Source organism: Festucalex cinctus, chromosome 6, assembly GCF_051991245.1.
Source record: "Festucalex cinctus isolate MCC-2025b chromosome 6, RoL_Fcin_1.0, whole genome shotgun sequence".
Lineage (NCBI taxonomy): Eukaryota > Metazoa > Chordata > Actinopteri > Syngnathiformes > Syngnathidae > Festucalex > Festucalex cinctus.
In genome coordinates this window covers 15,288,519-15,302,501 of record NC_135416.1, presented here as the reverse complement: position 1 = coordinate 15,302,501, position 13,983 = coordinate 15,288,519, and the positions used below count along the sequence as shown (strand labels likewise).

Here is a 13,983-nt window from a genome sequence, read left to right as displayed (position 1 = left end):
CACCAAATGGAATCAGTTGTTTCCCTTTTTAATGCTAAAACAGTTCACATTTAGCAGCTATGCTGAAAAACATGCAACATACACTGGTAATGAAGGCATCCAGTACAGACATTTTTCTTCTAATTGAACTTGCAAACTTTTAAACTAGAAGCACACCAACAACAACAACAACAACAACAACAAAAAGGCAACACTTATTTCCAATGTGCATGCACAAGAAGGAATGTGTAACTTAATAACATGCATCAAGGGCAGCAAACAAAAAATGATATTGAGTCGCTAAGCAAGGGATGATTGCTCATTGCAAATGTCTGCCATGAGGCTGTGGATCCAAAGGTCCTTGTCTTCTACTTTGGTGTCCACTAAATACACCGTTAACTTGCGCTCCCACAGTTCCTCCTTGGCCTCAGACTCGTCTTGCACACTTTCGATCTGGGCCACGAGGGCTTGCTTCTCCACGTGGTTCCTGAAGACCAAGGACGCCTCTTCTGACCATTGGCACTTAGGCACACCTGCAGGACACAAGTTGCACAATAAACGGCAGAACCTTACATGTAAGTGATGCCTTTATGGAAACACCCGGTGTTAATTTTATGTATTAGTAGTATTCTTTGGCCAGGCTCCTCAGAATGTGACATGTAATGGCTCCGAGCGATGCAGCTGTAGAGAACTGCAAAATATCTGATTGAAAAACCTTCTCTGGCCAGACATCATTATAATCTGGGGAGTAAAAATATGTAAGTGAGCCAATTTATAAACTCTACAAAATTATAAACGTATTAAATTTAAACAGGGAAAAATGTCAACTGAACAGCAGGCCTGTACTCGCATGGAAGAGTCGAGTTTGGGGCTTGTTTATTAGGGATGTAACAATATCCAAACATCACTAGATTGCATCGCAATACAATTTTCACAATATTGAGGTTGGAGATACAAAAAACAAAAAACAAAAAAAAAAATTTACTCGTTCGCACGATATTAGAAAAACATGCGATACAGTTGCTGAATATGGCGAGATATTATTGCGATATTTAACATGTACAGTGGCATGAAAAAGTATCTGAACCTTTTGGAATTTCTCACATTTCTGCCTAAAATCACCATCAAACGTGATCTGATCTTTGTCAAAATCACACAGATGAAACAACAGTGTCTGCTTTAACTAAAACCACCTAAACATTTACAGGTTTTCATATTTTAACAAGGATAGCATGCAAACAATGACAGAAGGGGGGAAGAATAAGTAACCGAACCATCACATTTAATATTTTGTGGCCCCCCTTTGGCAGCAATAACTTCAACCGGACGCTTCCTGTAGCTGCAGATCAGTCTGGCACATCGATCAGGACTGATCTTGGCCCATTCTTCTTTACAAAACTGCTGTAGTTCAGTCAGATTCCTGGGATGTCTGGCATGAATCGCTGTCTTGAGGTCATGCCACAGCATCTCAATGGGGTTCAAGTCTGGACTTTGACTTGGCCACTCCAGAACGTGTATTTTGTTCTTCTGAAACCATTTTGAAGTCGATTTGCTTCTGTGTTTTGGATCATTGTCTTGTTGCAGCATCCATCCTCTTTTTAGCTTCAACTGTCTGACAGACGGCCTCAGGTTTTCCTGCAAAACATCCTGATAAACTTTTGAATTCATTTTTCCATGAATGATTGCAAGTTGTCCAGGCCCTGAGGAAGCAAAACAGCCCCAAACCATGATGCACCCTCCACCATGCTTCACGGTGGGGATGAGGTGTTGATGTTGGTGAGCTGTTCCATTTTTCCTCCACACATGACGTTGTGTGTTCCTCCCAAACAATTCAACTTTGGCTTCATCAGTCCACAAAATATTTTGCCAAAACTTCTGTAGAGTGCCCAAGTGCCTTTTTGCGAACATTAAACGAGCCACAATGTTATTTTTAGACAGCAGTGGCTTCCTCCGTGGAGTCCTCCCATGAACACCATTCTTGGCCAATGTTTTACATATAGTTGATGCATGCACAGAGATATTGGACTTTGCCAGTGATCTCTGTAAGTCTTTAGCAGACACTCTAGGGTTATTTTTTACCTCTTTGAGTGGTCTGCGCTGAACTCTTGGCGTCATCTTTGGTGGGCGGCCACTCCTTGGGAGGGAAGCAACAGTGCCAAACTCTCTCCATTTGTACACAACTTCGCTGACTGTTGATTGATGAACATCCAGACTTTTAGAGATGGTTTTGTATCCTTTGCCAGTTTTATACAAACCAACAATTCTTGATCGCAGGTCTTCCGACAGTTCTTTTGAGCGAGTCATGGTGCACATCAGACAATGCTTCTCATCAAGACAATTCTGACCAGGTGTGTGTTTTATAGTGGGCAGGGCAGCTTTAAGTCACTCATCAGTGATTGGGCACACACCTGACATAAATTGTTTGGTAAAAATTGGTTTCAATTGCTCTTTAAGTATCCTTAGGCAGAGGGTTCAGTTACTTATTCCTCCCCCTTCTGTCATTGTTTGCATGCTATCCTCATTAAATTATGAAAACCTGTAAATGTTTGGGTGGTTTTAGTTAAAGCAGACACTGTTGTTTCATCTGTGTGATTTTGACAAAGATCAGATCACGTTTGATGGTGATTTTATGCAGAAATGTGAGAAATTCCAAAAGGTTCAGATACTTTTTCATACCACTGTACCTAAAGAAATTACATTTTTAGCATCTAATGAAAGAATATATTTTTTTCATGTGGCAAAACAAGCTAACTCAATGTATTCTAAGTTAATTAATTGTAATTACCTCTTGATTATGTTCAACTATGGTGGTGCACATTTTACATTTTAGCGGCTGATGGGTCAAATTCAGCTAAAAGCGCCATATGAAACTTATTGCATATCTTAAATTTATTTATTTTTTTTTAAACGAAAAAAACAAAACAAAACAGATGCTAAAGGGAATTCCACAAGCACAAAGTGTCCAACTCACCTGCCAGCTGTGCAGGGATGGCCTGAAAAGGCAGCTGTCGAAATTCCTCAATCAGGGGTCGGAGGAAAGCGCTTAAGAGGAGCTCGTGCTTTCCGTGATCCAACTCGTAAACGGAAATCAAGCCGTTGGAGAGAATCCCCTTCACCACTGCGCGGTACCAACTAGGCGGAGGGGGTCACATATTAATCAAGCACTGGATGTAAAAAATATTCCCTTCAATGGTACACGGCCACCTCATCAACATACGTTTTCATCAACTCATCACCTACCTTTTGTTTATTTTGGCTGCATAGATCCCTCCTTTTTTGATCTGCACAGCTGTGGGGGTGGCAGTCTTGTTGTAGTAGAGCATCATCTCCCCCATCAACACGACCAATTTATGCAGGCCATTCCACGGTTGCAGCACAAAGTAACCAGGGTGGCAAGCTGCTGGTACGTGGACGTCCATGTTCTGACCAGGCTGAAATATACACCGCAAAGGAAATGTCAGGATTAGGAGATCCATTGTGATTGTCATGAAAAACTTTTAACTCCCAAACTACTTATCTTATATGATAATTTATTAGATATGATTCTTCTGTGTAACAATACTCATCCTCATACACACCAAAGGGAGCTCCAGTGGTGGGGGCATCTTGGTGATTGTCGCGGCTAAAGACGAGTCGCATAGATAGGGTGGGCTGCCCGGTGTCTTGACTGAAGCAGCGCCATCTAGAGTTTGGAGAAAAGAAACACACAAGAAGGCAAATCAATTGCTTTAAAATTGGCTGGAACAAAAAGTTAATCTCTTTGTGCATTTTGTAATTTGTTGGTATTCATGCAACCATGTCAGCGTCCTTACCACCAGCGGCCATGTTGCTTTTTTTGCTGTTGAGCGTCTGCCACATTTCTGGGTTGCTCAATTTGTGGTTGATGCTCTGGTGCACGTCCTCGTGGTCAGCATCAACAAACAGGTACACGTGCACAAGTCTCCCATCTTTGTGCTCCTCTAACTTCAAAATCTAAAGTAAAGCAGTTTAACAAACACACACAAAAAAAACACTTTATTAAACCACATTTGTTTTTCCAAACAACAATTTTATTATTGTATCATGTTGACCAACTGATATGTTTTGTTATATGAAGTGGTGGCATGGACTTTAATTTTTACTATTAAAAATGTTTGTGTGTTCCTTATATGTTATTTTGATGCTAGTCCAAGTCTTTGGTGTCATTTGAGCTCAAGTGAACTAAACCACGCCAAAGTTCACTTGCAAGGGCCAAGAAAACCTCTCCAAGTCTGTCTCAGCCTGCTTGTTTGTAAATAGTCCAAACAGAGTCCAATTGACTTAAATAACCAAGTGTGAACGCTACCTTGAACAGCCAACATAATTAGCAGTCCTATTACAATAACTAAAATACAGTTAAATACGCTATACACCCCATCTCTCTCTTAACACCTGTATGTTAAGCATTATCTAACATCAAGTTACCTTCATTTTACAATCTTCGACCCCCAGGACAGCATTTTTCAACCATAAAACAACATGTGGGCTCCACTCTCCCTCTGGAATGGTCACATCAGCCAGCCGACATCTGATTGCCTGAGCACAGGAGCACCATCAAATTTCACTGGTTAGAAAATATTTTGACACCAGATTTTATATGGAATCTGTTTGTTTCTCAGTCTGTCACAGATGAAGAACAATTCACATTTACAATAGCGTTAAATGTTCTGTAAATTATTATTTTAATAACTGCAGAGCATTTAACTTCCGTAGATTGAAGCTTTGACCGAAACGTCAAAGGAGAGGAAGCAACTTCTCCGTGAAAACAAACCTGTGGCGGGATGAGGGGGAAGTCTCGGATGAAAGGAGGCGGTGTCTCTCGAAGTTCAGTGACCTCTACAGTAGCTGTTACACCCAAATCAATTAAGACAACTTCGATGACTCTGTTGCCATGAAGGTTGGTTATCTGAAAACAAGAACATATCGTTGTCTCAAAATTAAATTAACAAATTTGTTTTCTTCAGTCTAAATTCCCCACAGAACGTATTCAAATCAGAAGCAATAATAACTACTGATCAACCTGTATAAAATGTATGGCAATGTGGGTGTAACTTTGTTCAATTTTGACATTATGAAAAACAAATTTGACTGTTTTTTTCCTCCTCTTAGCATTTTTTTTTATTTCTCTTTAAAGTAAAAGTTTAATTTTCAAATCAACTTACACAAAAACACAGAGAATGTGATGTTTTTCCTTCCTCTTTTGGGGAAAAAAATCACTGTCATAACATGAATGCAAACATGTCTTAACTAATAAACGTTTAACAATTTAACATAAGTCATCAAACTGCATGGCTCAACTGATCCTCATGACTTGCGCCTTGGAACCGTGTACTTAAGAGAGTAAAAAAAGGTTTTGGCAAAACCCTACTTTTATAACATATAAATGATCAACATATCTTTGGGAAATAAATACTCAAAAGAAATCAATACAACGACTGAGTACTAACTAATAAGATCATACTAAAATCAGGCATACCTCTGCTCGGCACCATTTATCTTTATAGCAGGTCAGGCACAGCTTGCCATTGAAGGGTTTAGAAACCAGGTACTGAGAGGTCATCTGATGGGAACAGAAATCAATTTTTAAATCAATGGCACCTGAAAATAGGTATTTCTTATTTTAAAACCACATTAGCAGATGCTCTAAATGAGCCATGGAGCTACCACGGTTGCTGTTGAATAACCACACTGCTCGCTATGCCCTTCAGTACAGTGTGGGGGGTTTAGTTACGGCTGACCTACCTGGGAGGAAAAAAATGTTTTTGTTTCTTCCAACAACTTGCTGAGTCTTGCGGTTCCTCTGGAGGGCAGCTGGCAAAAGATAATGCCATCTGCACGAATATTTGTGACGCATACGCCTTTATAGGTAGAACTCACCTAAAGGCAAGAGATAAATGACAATCACACAACAAAATAAAAGTAATAGTAACTAACTGGGAGGGAGACCTTGCCGTCTGGAAGTACAGTTGTAAAATATACTTCACATTTTCATGCTTTTAACTCATTGCTCCCAAAAACGTATAAATATGTTCTATTTTAAATGTTTTAAGTGACCCAAAGACGTATTTACACATTTTTTTATGCTAGATCATACAGAAGGCTTTGATGCAGCCTCAACTGCAGAGAACCGGTGAAGCAATGGTAGTAATTACAAAAACGGCCAGCAGGTGGCAGAGTATAAGAGATCAACCAGGGCCATGTTGAAAACAAGCCGTTTCCCCACAATTTTAAACAGAATAGTGAATAATGATGAAACTTAGCTATATTCTAATGCTAATTGCTGCAAAACAGAAATATACTTTTCCTGATGAAAGAAGAAACTAATCATTCTTTTGGTAGGTTCCTTTTTTTTTTTTTTTTTTTTTTAAATAGCAAAAGAACACAATATTCGGGGGGTGGGGGCTTGCAAAATCAGTCAAAATCCAGTAAAAAATCCGTGAGTTTAAGGGGACTGCTTCTGTAAAAAAGTCTGGGAGTGAATGAGTTAATGGAGATGACACACAGACTAAAAGGCACACCTTGCTGGTCTCGGATGTTTATATACATAATGCAAAACTCTCTCAAATGTGTTTACAAGTGAAAAAAACCATCAGGATTGTACAGCACCTACTAATAAAAGATTAGACTTGTCATACACGTCTACACATGCAGTACTTACTGTAATCCCATCATACTTACAGTTAAGGGGTTATTCATAGTTTTGTCGTGCAGTTCCTTCAAGCAGACAGAGTTCAAATTGATGTCATCATCATCATGTGAGGTGTCATAGAGCAACACCTCAGGCAAGTCATTGGGATGAGTAGAGCCCAATATCTCCATGAGCAGAATCTTCCCGACCGCAACCTTCTCCAAGGAGGACAACACAGAGGGATGGGAACTGAATGCCTCTAAACCTGAGGAGAGGAGGCTAAAGGGTAGTAAAGCATGTTAAGTTCAAGGAAAGCAGGCAGGTTCATCCCAGCCTGGTCCTGACATCAAAATCTTAAAAATTCCCGGTGAATGTCATATCGTGCGTGTACCTGCCAGCCTAACATTGGTAGCTTGGAAGGGGAGTGAAAGGAAGTCGTGGTGCAAATCCAGAAGACTTTCTCTCGGAGTCTCCACAGTCAAGCCATGGTCCACATAGTAAACCTGGTGTGGGTGGGGGAAAAAAAAAAGCTTTTAATGTCTGCAAGGAAATAATTCCTGCGCAGACGGCTGGGATTGCCTCCAGTACTCAAGACCCGAGCGACAGGTTACCTTGATGTTACTGTTGGTCACCTCAGTGACCTGAGCTCTCGTCAGTTCGTTGCCATTCTCTCCAACGACTGCTACCAGTTGACCCACAGCAAGCTTGGAGAGTGGCTGGAGAGTGGAGTTTTGCTTATAGAAGGAAAGCATAGCATCCTCCATTGCCTCCTGAGCTTTGGAATAGCCCTCGCCAACATACCTGCACAGGAAAAAGCAGGACTACGCAAATACTGCATAACCATTTTCATGAAACTTCCTGCACGGTAAATATGTCGATCAGATTTTACTCTAAAAAGACTATTTGGTCCCATTCCACTCTAAACAGAGTATAATTTGCATTTTCTCTGAATATTTTACTAATTTGACTCTGTTTAGACTGGGAGCTGGGTCTTTTTAGAGTAAAATACTCGACGAAATTTACTGTGTGGAGGTTGCAATGTTGTGTCTCATAACAGCTTACTTCGTTCTCCATAAACCAATTACTTTTTTTGCTGTTTGAGTTGCAAGGGAACCATTCCACAGATGTTCTGATTCACCTTGTGTTAACTGGCCTAACACAGCTCTGTGCGTCTTAACAGAGCTTGGCAAAACCGTTGTTACATCGCTCTGCCATTGACTGACGCCCACCTTTCATGGAGTACTTTGTAACACATAATCATAAATTGTACAAATACACAGACTGAGAAAGATCGCCAATACTGACCTGAATCGTAAACCTGCTTTAGTCAGTGCATCTTTGAGGTTTTGTGTTAAAGCACACGTCTAAAATGTGGAAGCAGTCACCAAAAGATGGGCATCCGTCAATAACGGGCCGACATAACCACGGTTTTGCCCAGCTTTGACTAACAACATGGGCCAAATAGGGAGATATTCTTATCTTTTCTGCATTAGTTAACAGTACGTAAAGACTACTGATACATGAATTTCTAAATACGGTATAAATGTTTAACTATATATATTTTTTTCATTTAACAAGTGAACAAATAACAGGTAAAGATATGTTTTCATTGATGATGTAATTTCTGTAATAATGTGGAAAATACCGTATGGTAACTGCATTACTGCTTTTGGCGTCAGTGACCAGCACAGAGGGATACTGCACTGACGGGTGAACTAGACAAGCAGGAACAACAGAGCCGATAACCTCCAGACCAGATGGAAGTTGGTGGCCCGTGCTGTCTGTCCTGTCCAGGTTCACTCCTATGGGCTTATACAGGATGGCCTGATCCAAACAAAAAATACATTGTTGAAAATGCTGTCCAAACTTCATCATCCAAACAGTCCAATATATATGACAGCATGCATGAATGTAGTGTTTCAAAGTGTCCTCCCAACCACTTACCTTCTTGCTGTCATGTGGAATAGGGTATTCCACAGTGCATAGGTTCGGAAGGAGAGATAATTTATCCGTAAAATGCTCAGGGAATGGGGCCTTGTATGCATCCAAGAAAAGTTTGGGCAATGCATGGGCCCACAATCCATAACTGTACTTGCATAGAAGCTCCTTTATTCTTTCACAAACATCATCTGGCACATGGGCAGCACAGGACTTGACAGGAAGAGAAGAAACAGAGTTTGATGATAACGTGTACTTTTGTGGTGGTAAATCTTCAGAGGCCGTATGACAAGGAGTTAAGGCAGGAGGGTTGTTTTTTGGAGGACTTGTCCACGTCGGTGCCAAAGGGGGAGAATTTTGTCTGAGATTGGCAGTAGCTGGAACAGGGCGCACTTGCACAGGGGCGGAAGTAGACACCCGTGAGGAATCCAACATGCTCAAGTTAATGGAGGATTTTGCGAGGCCTTCAGACTGGCTGCTTCTCGGAGAAGTCGAGGAACGCAGTGGAGGGTAAACCAGCTGGTCACCGTTGGCGCTGCATGATTTCTCGACCTGTAAACACCAGAGGAGCGCACAGTACTTTGAAAAATAGTTTACAATCATTTTAATACAATTAGATTAACATTTTTAACAAAACAGGGCATAAAGACATCAACACAGTTCAGCTTTAATACCACAAGAGATTTTTAGACACACACCATACAAATGTCTGTCCATTTTTCCAGATCAGTGAGCACGTGAGGAGGGAGTTGCTGGCTGAACATTTCACTGAAGACAGTTGGCAGTTTCGACATCCATAGCCCGGTGCAGTACTTCTCCAATAGCTGGAATAGTCTTCTCTGCACCTCCGTCTTGTCATGCAGTGATGACTGTGTGAAGGGAATTTCCAACCAAATCATTTTTCTTGCATCCAACAGGGTGACATTTTGAAGAAATGCTCTCAACTCCACCGGTAATCCAATTCAAGATGTCTCCACAGATTTGTTAGTGGGTACGTCACTACCAGTGTAAAAAGTTTGAAAACAATAGTTTGAAGTGTAAGAATTTTTGATAAAGCTCTTTTATAAGATCTTGTTAGACTGAATGATGCATGGGACCTCCCCCCAAGTATACAGTGATTGAAGAAAATGGTGTTAATCTGTCAAATAAAATGAGTTTATTTCTTAATCTCTAAGTGTGTTGTGATGTGAGCATTCAACTTCCAAAACGTTTTTCCTTTTTCTCAGTGTGGATAAAAAACAGCAAGGAGAAAATGCAAAGCAGGGAGAATATTTTCTGTACCTCAGAGCAGTTGGTTGTGGAGGTTTGTTCAGGTGGATTCTCTGTGAAAGGTTACCAAAATATTTGAAACAGTTAAACAACAGTTTCTTAAGAATCTACTTTTATATGTAACTTTTCTTACAACACACACAAAAATCATGGCACATTTAATAGATTAATTATATTCTAAAAAAAAGCACACAAAAAAAAGAGCAAAGTACGTACTCTGAAAACTGCACAGATTGGGTCTTCGAGCGGCCCCTATCCACCTTGTTTTCCGTATCTTTCACCTCCAACACAGCTGAATCAAATGATCAGCTCATCAGCAAACTGGGCATAAATTTGTTAATGATCCTGATTACTTGATTCAGGTGTGTTGGAGGAGGCAACATGGATAACAGGGTGGACAGGGACTCTCTCTATATTACAGTATACTGTAGCTGATGACCAAAAGATCACAGGATATCATTTGTTTTTAAGGTCATCTATATATAGCCAAAATGTATTTCCTATTTCTGAACCCCATTTTAGCTGTGAATACCCACTGAATTGAGGAACTAGATTAGGACTATTCTGTTCGATGAACACTGCACATATTTTCAATGCCTAATTTTTTAAATGCACGTTCAACCTTATGTAGGGTGACTAATGCCAACAAAAACTGATGTTTACACCAACCTTTCGATATCTGTGGAATTACCACATTTGTGGCCCTGCAAAACAGAAATTTATTGAGTGCATGCATGACTATGCCATGCCAATCGTTCTACACAATTTACAGGAAAGAGAAAATGTTAAAATAAAATGACACATTCACCCAAGAAATGGCTCACCAGATGTTTAAGCAAATGTTATTTTTCTCATTAAAGCAAAACACATACTGTAGCCTACTCAGATTACGCTCATATAATATATTCAGAAGTGACAACATATCAGTAAGTTTGATGCAAGTCTATTTCTACATCACCTGTCCAGGACAGCAGGCTGTTTCATAGCTGGTTGTGGGGCAGGTTGTCTGTGTTCTACTGGTGGGATAAAGCCTTGGTCCGCCTGCCTGATAAGTCAGGAGAACATTTGGTTACTATGTATAAAAAGGACACAGAACGGGGGGGGAATCAAATAAAAGACACAAATGTAAGTCATTTTCAATCCAAATACTTAGCCCAAAAATATGTACCTGCATCTGACATCACCAGAGGCACTGAAGCCTCTGTAGCCACCATGCGGCCGAAAGCGGTTGGCTGGCCTGGAAGCGCCGCCAGCTGAAGGCTGCCGGAGTGAAGGCATCGGCCACCCTAAATGCAGAATTCATTTTGAGCAAACAAACGCTTTTGAAGCAGGTAGGCAATCATCGTGAGGAGAAAACTCACATCTGTGTGGTTCTCAGAAAACAGGTGCAGGAGTGTGTGGATTGGAGCGCTTGGTACCTGGGCACCAAACACTTAAGCGCTCAACAAGTTTTTTTTGCACTTGAACAACTTCAATCACTACTTGCATACAAAAATTACCAATTATATTGAGCAATTTATCTCTAAACGGCGAAGAATGGCCACCATAAATTATTAGTGCTTTGCTGAGCAAATTCCTTTCAAATTCTGCTGATGCAAACACAAAAAAATACACTAAAGAAATAGCACATGCAACTAGTATGAAAAACAAAATGTGTTGATTTTATTTGTTGATCATTACCAATAAAAATTGACACCTCGCTAGACACGTTTTTATTCGATGGTGGTTGTAAAATAAACAAAGTTTTGTTTTGTTTTTTAAAACATGAAAATTAAGGTCATTGTAGGACTTGATTAAACTTGTGTTGCATTGACGTTCTGCCAATTTATTGGTAACAAATGTTTTTGATAGTGATGCATTTTAATGGTATAAAGTCCTCTTGATTACTTGGGTCTGTTGGCATGTTGTGAACAGGAAGTAGTTGCAACGGCTATATTTCACTGTTCAAAATATATTCACACAAATAGAACAAATCTCAGAAAGGTAAGTACTTTATATCTGCTATATAGATATACGCAATACTGTTTATTTTAATTTTAATGGTAAATAAAGGGATAGAAATAGTCTCTCGAACTGGGTCAGCATTTGAGCACCTGGCTGGACGATGTTTTGTGAGAACCACCAATGGGATATTAAATGAGTAAAGTGAGACCTGAGTTGGCAGTTTCTCTGTGTTGCATACCGTAAGCATGTCTTACCCCGGCGCATGTATGTGTCAGAAGCTTTTTGTCTCATCCTGCAGTTGATGAGTTGGGAGCATCCTGATTTCTTGGAACTCTTCTGTCGTGCCACCAGCTGAGCGATGTGAGCTGTCTCACTGCATACTGCAGCAAAGCATCTCAACTATAAAGTAAGTTGCAAGTGACATACAATTCAGTAGCACGCTGTATTAGCAGGCAAGTCGCTACTGTAGCTTCAACATCACATATGGTCAGCAGCTAATAATCATTTCACCCAACAATTAGGCTGATGTATTATTCAGTTTAATTTTAACTAATCCACAAATGCAATATTAATCAAAGTATCATATTTTGGACTGGTGCCGCAGCAAAGAACAAATTCTTGTTTTGTATTGAGATCATATACAGAATAAGAGTGTGATGTTTATGTATCCTTTGTGACTGAAAAGCTAAAAAAAAAAATAAAAAAAAATGTGTGGGGGTTTTTTAGTTTCTGTATAAGAAATAGTATCTAGTAAAAGACACTTAATTTTATTAACTACAAAAAAAAAAAGATTTAATCATTGATTACTGTTGATTTCACCTTCCTAAATTATGAAAACCTATGTACACAGTGTATGCAGTGTTTTGACTTTATACCCTATGGTGTTATTCATTTACATGATCCAATCAATGTTAATTCCACCATCGACAAAACCAAAGTTACTTGACATTAACCACCACTCCCAATGATGAGAAACAAGCTCTTACATCTCCATTGCGGTAGTCCAGCCGCACCACAGTGGGTATGCTTCTGAGATAGTCTTCCAAATTCATGAAGCCCAGTTTCCGCAGTGGGATATTCTCTCCACAGAGTGAGCGGTACTCCGACTGCAGTCTGTGAATACCCACACCCTCCTTGCTAGACTGGAGGACAGACCGCAACATTTTCTTTATGGACTCGCTGTCCGACATCGTGCTGTAGATGAAACAAAAAGCAAGTTGGACAAGTGATTCCCAACTAGTGTGCTGTGAGATATAATCGGTGCTGTGTGCTGACAGTAGGACATAATCCAAATCATGGCCAAAATCAACCTGGTGACTAGTTCAGGGTGTACCCCGCCGCTTGCATCAAAACAGCTGGGATAAAAATACAGCTCATCCAAAACTAGGGATACTCCGACCTTATCAGTGGTGTACTTCAAAATAATGACACAAACAAAATATCATTTAAATATTGTCCTAAATAAAGTACACTTGCAATGACAGAATATCAAATTCACACAGTGCAAAATTGTGCAAGTCAAACCAAAGTAATATTGATTCCCCAAAAGGCAAGAAGAGTTGGCGTTTTCCATAGCAAGTGCAACCTGTTGCATTAGAAGTTGCGACTGATGGAACAGGTCTCGTTTTTGTGTGTAAGGGTAATGCAACAGGTTGTAATTTTTTGCGTTACCTTCTGCGGTTTCACTGGATATGGTGATGTGTTTCATCAGTTTGTTTTTGTTTTTTTTGCATTATTTGCCCGAATTCGTGTTCCTTTGAAAAGGAGATTTTTTATTTTTTATTTTTTTAATATCAGAATGGCTTTCCTAATTAATATCAAGTAGAAATAATTAAACGTGAGACACAATTTACGATTAATTACGTCAGTTAAAAAAACATCCCAGAGGAATATGGCGGATTCAGTATTTTAGCAAGTAACGATTAGCCATGTTGTTACTGTAGCAAAAGATTGAAAAGCATTCTTTTCCACGCGTAACGATGATTATAATTGAGTTCATCTGCGGCCAAACTACAATATGAAGCGATATTTTTGTGACAAAATTACCTGTCGTATTCGTAGCCGATGTATAAATGTATCTCCGTGGGGTATCGCCGTCGTGTTCGCAAACTAATTAAGCGGGTTCTGGCCTCTTTTTTTTTTTTTTTTTTTTCCCCCTCCCTCTCGCGCGTCCTCGTCGACATAGCCACTACCTGCCCGGAAGTTCG

The 13,983-nt window shown here is 39.9% G+C and overlaps 1 protein-coding gene across 1 annotated transcript; it reads right to left on the bottom strand.

Annotated features, from left to right (window-relative positions):
• Positions 1-12: 12 nt before the first annotated feature.
• Positions 13-13,910, bottom strand: tdrd7a (tudor domain containing 7 a). The gene is made up of 22 exons (XM_077525417.1): positions 13,823-13,910; positions 12,763-12,970; positions 12,031-12,175; positions 11,001-11,118; positions 10,791-10,877; positions 10,502-10,536; positions 9,845-9,885; positions 9,262-9,432; positions 8,570-9,115; positions 8,271-8,449; positions 7,237-7,426; positions 7,017-7,128; positions 6,676-6,890; positions 5,740-5,874; positions 5,474-5,557; positions 4,769-4,903; positions 4,423-4,533; positions 3,792-3,951; positions 3,558-3,661; positions 3,220-3,410; positions 2,951-3,111; positions 13-512 (listed from the first exon to the last, which is right to left on the bottom strand). Exons 2-22 carry the CDS (start codon positions 12,964-12,966, stop codon positions 280-282), a joined length of 3,357 nt encoding a protein of 1,118 aa, XP_077381543.1. The 5' UTR covers positions 12,967-12,970; positions 13,823-13,910; the 3' UTR covers positions 13-279.
• Between the last annotated feature and the right edge of the window lie 73 nt (positions 13,911-13,983).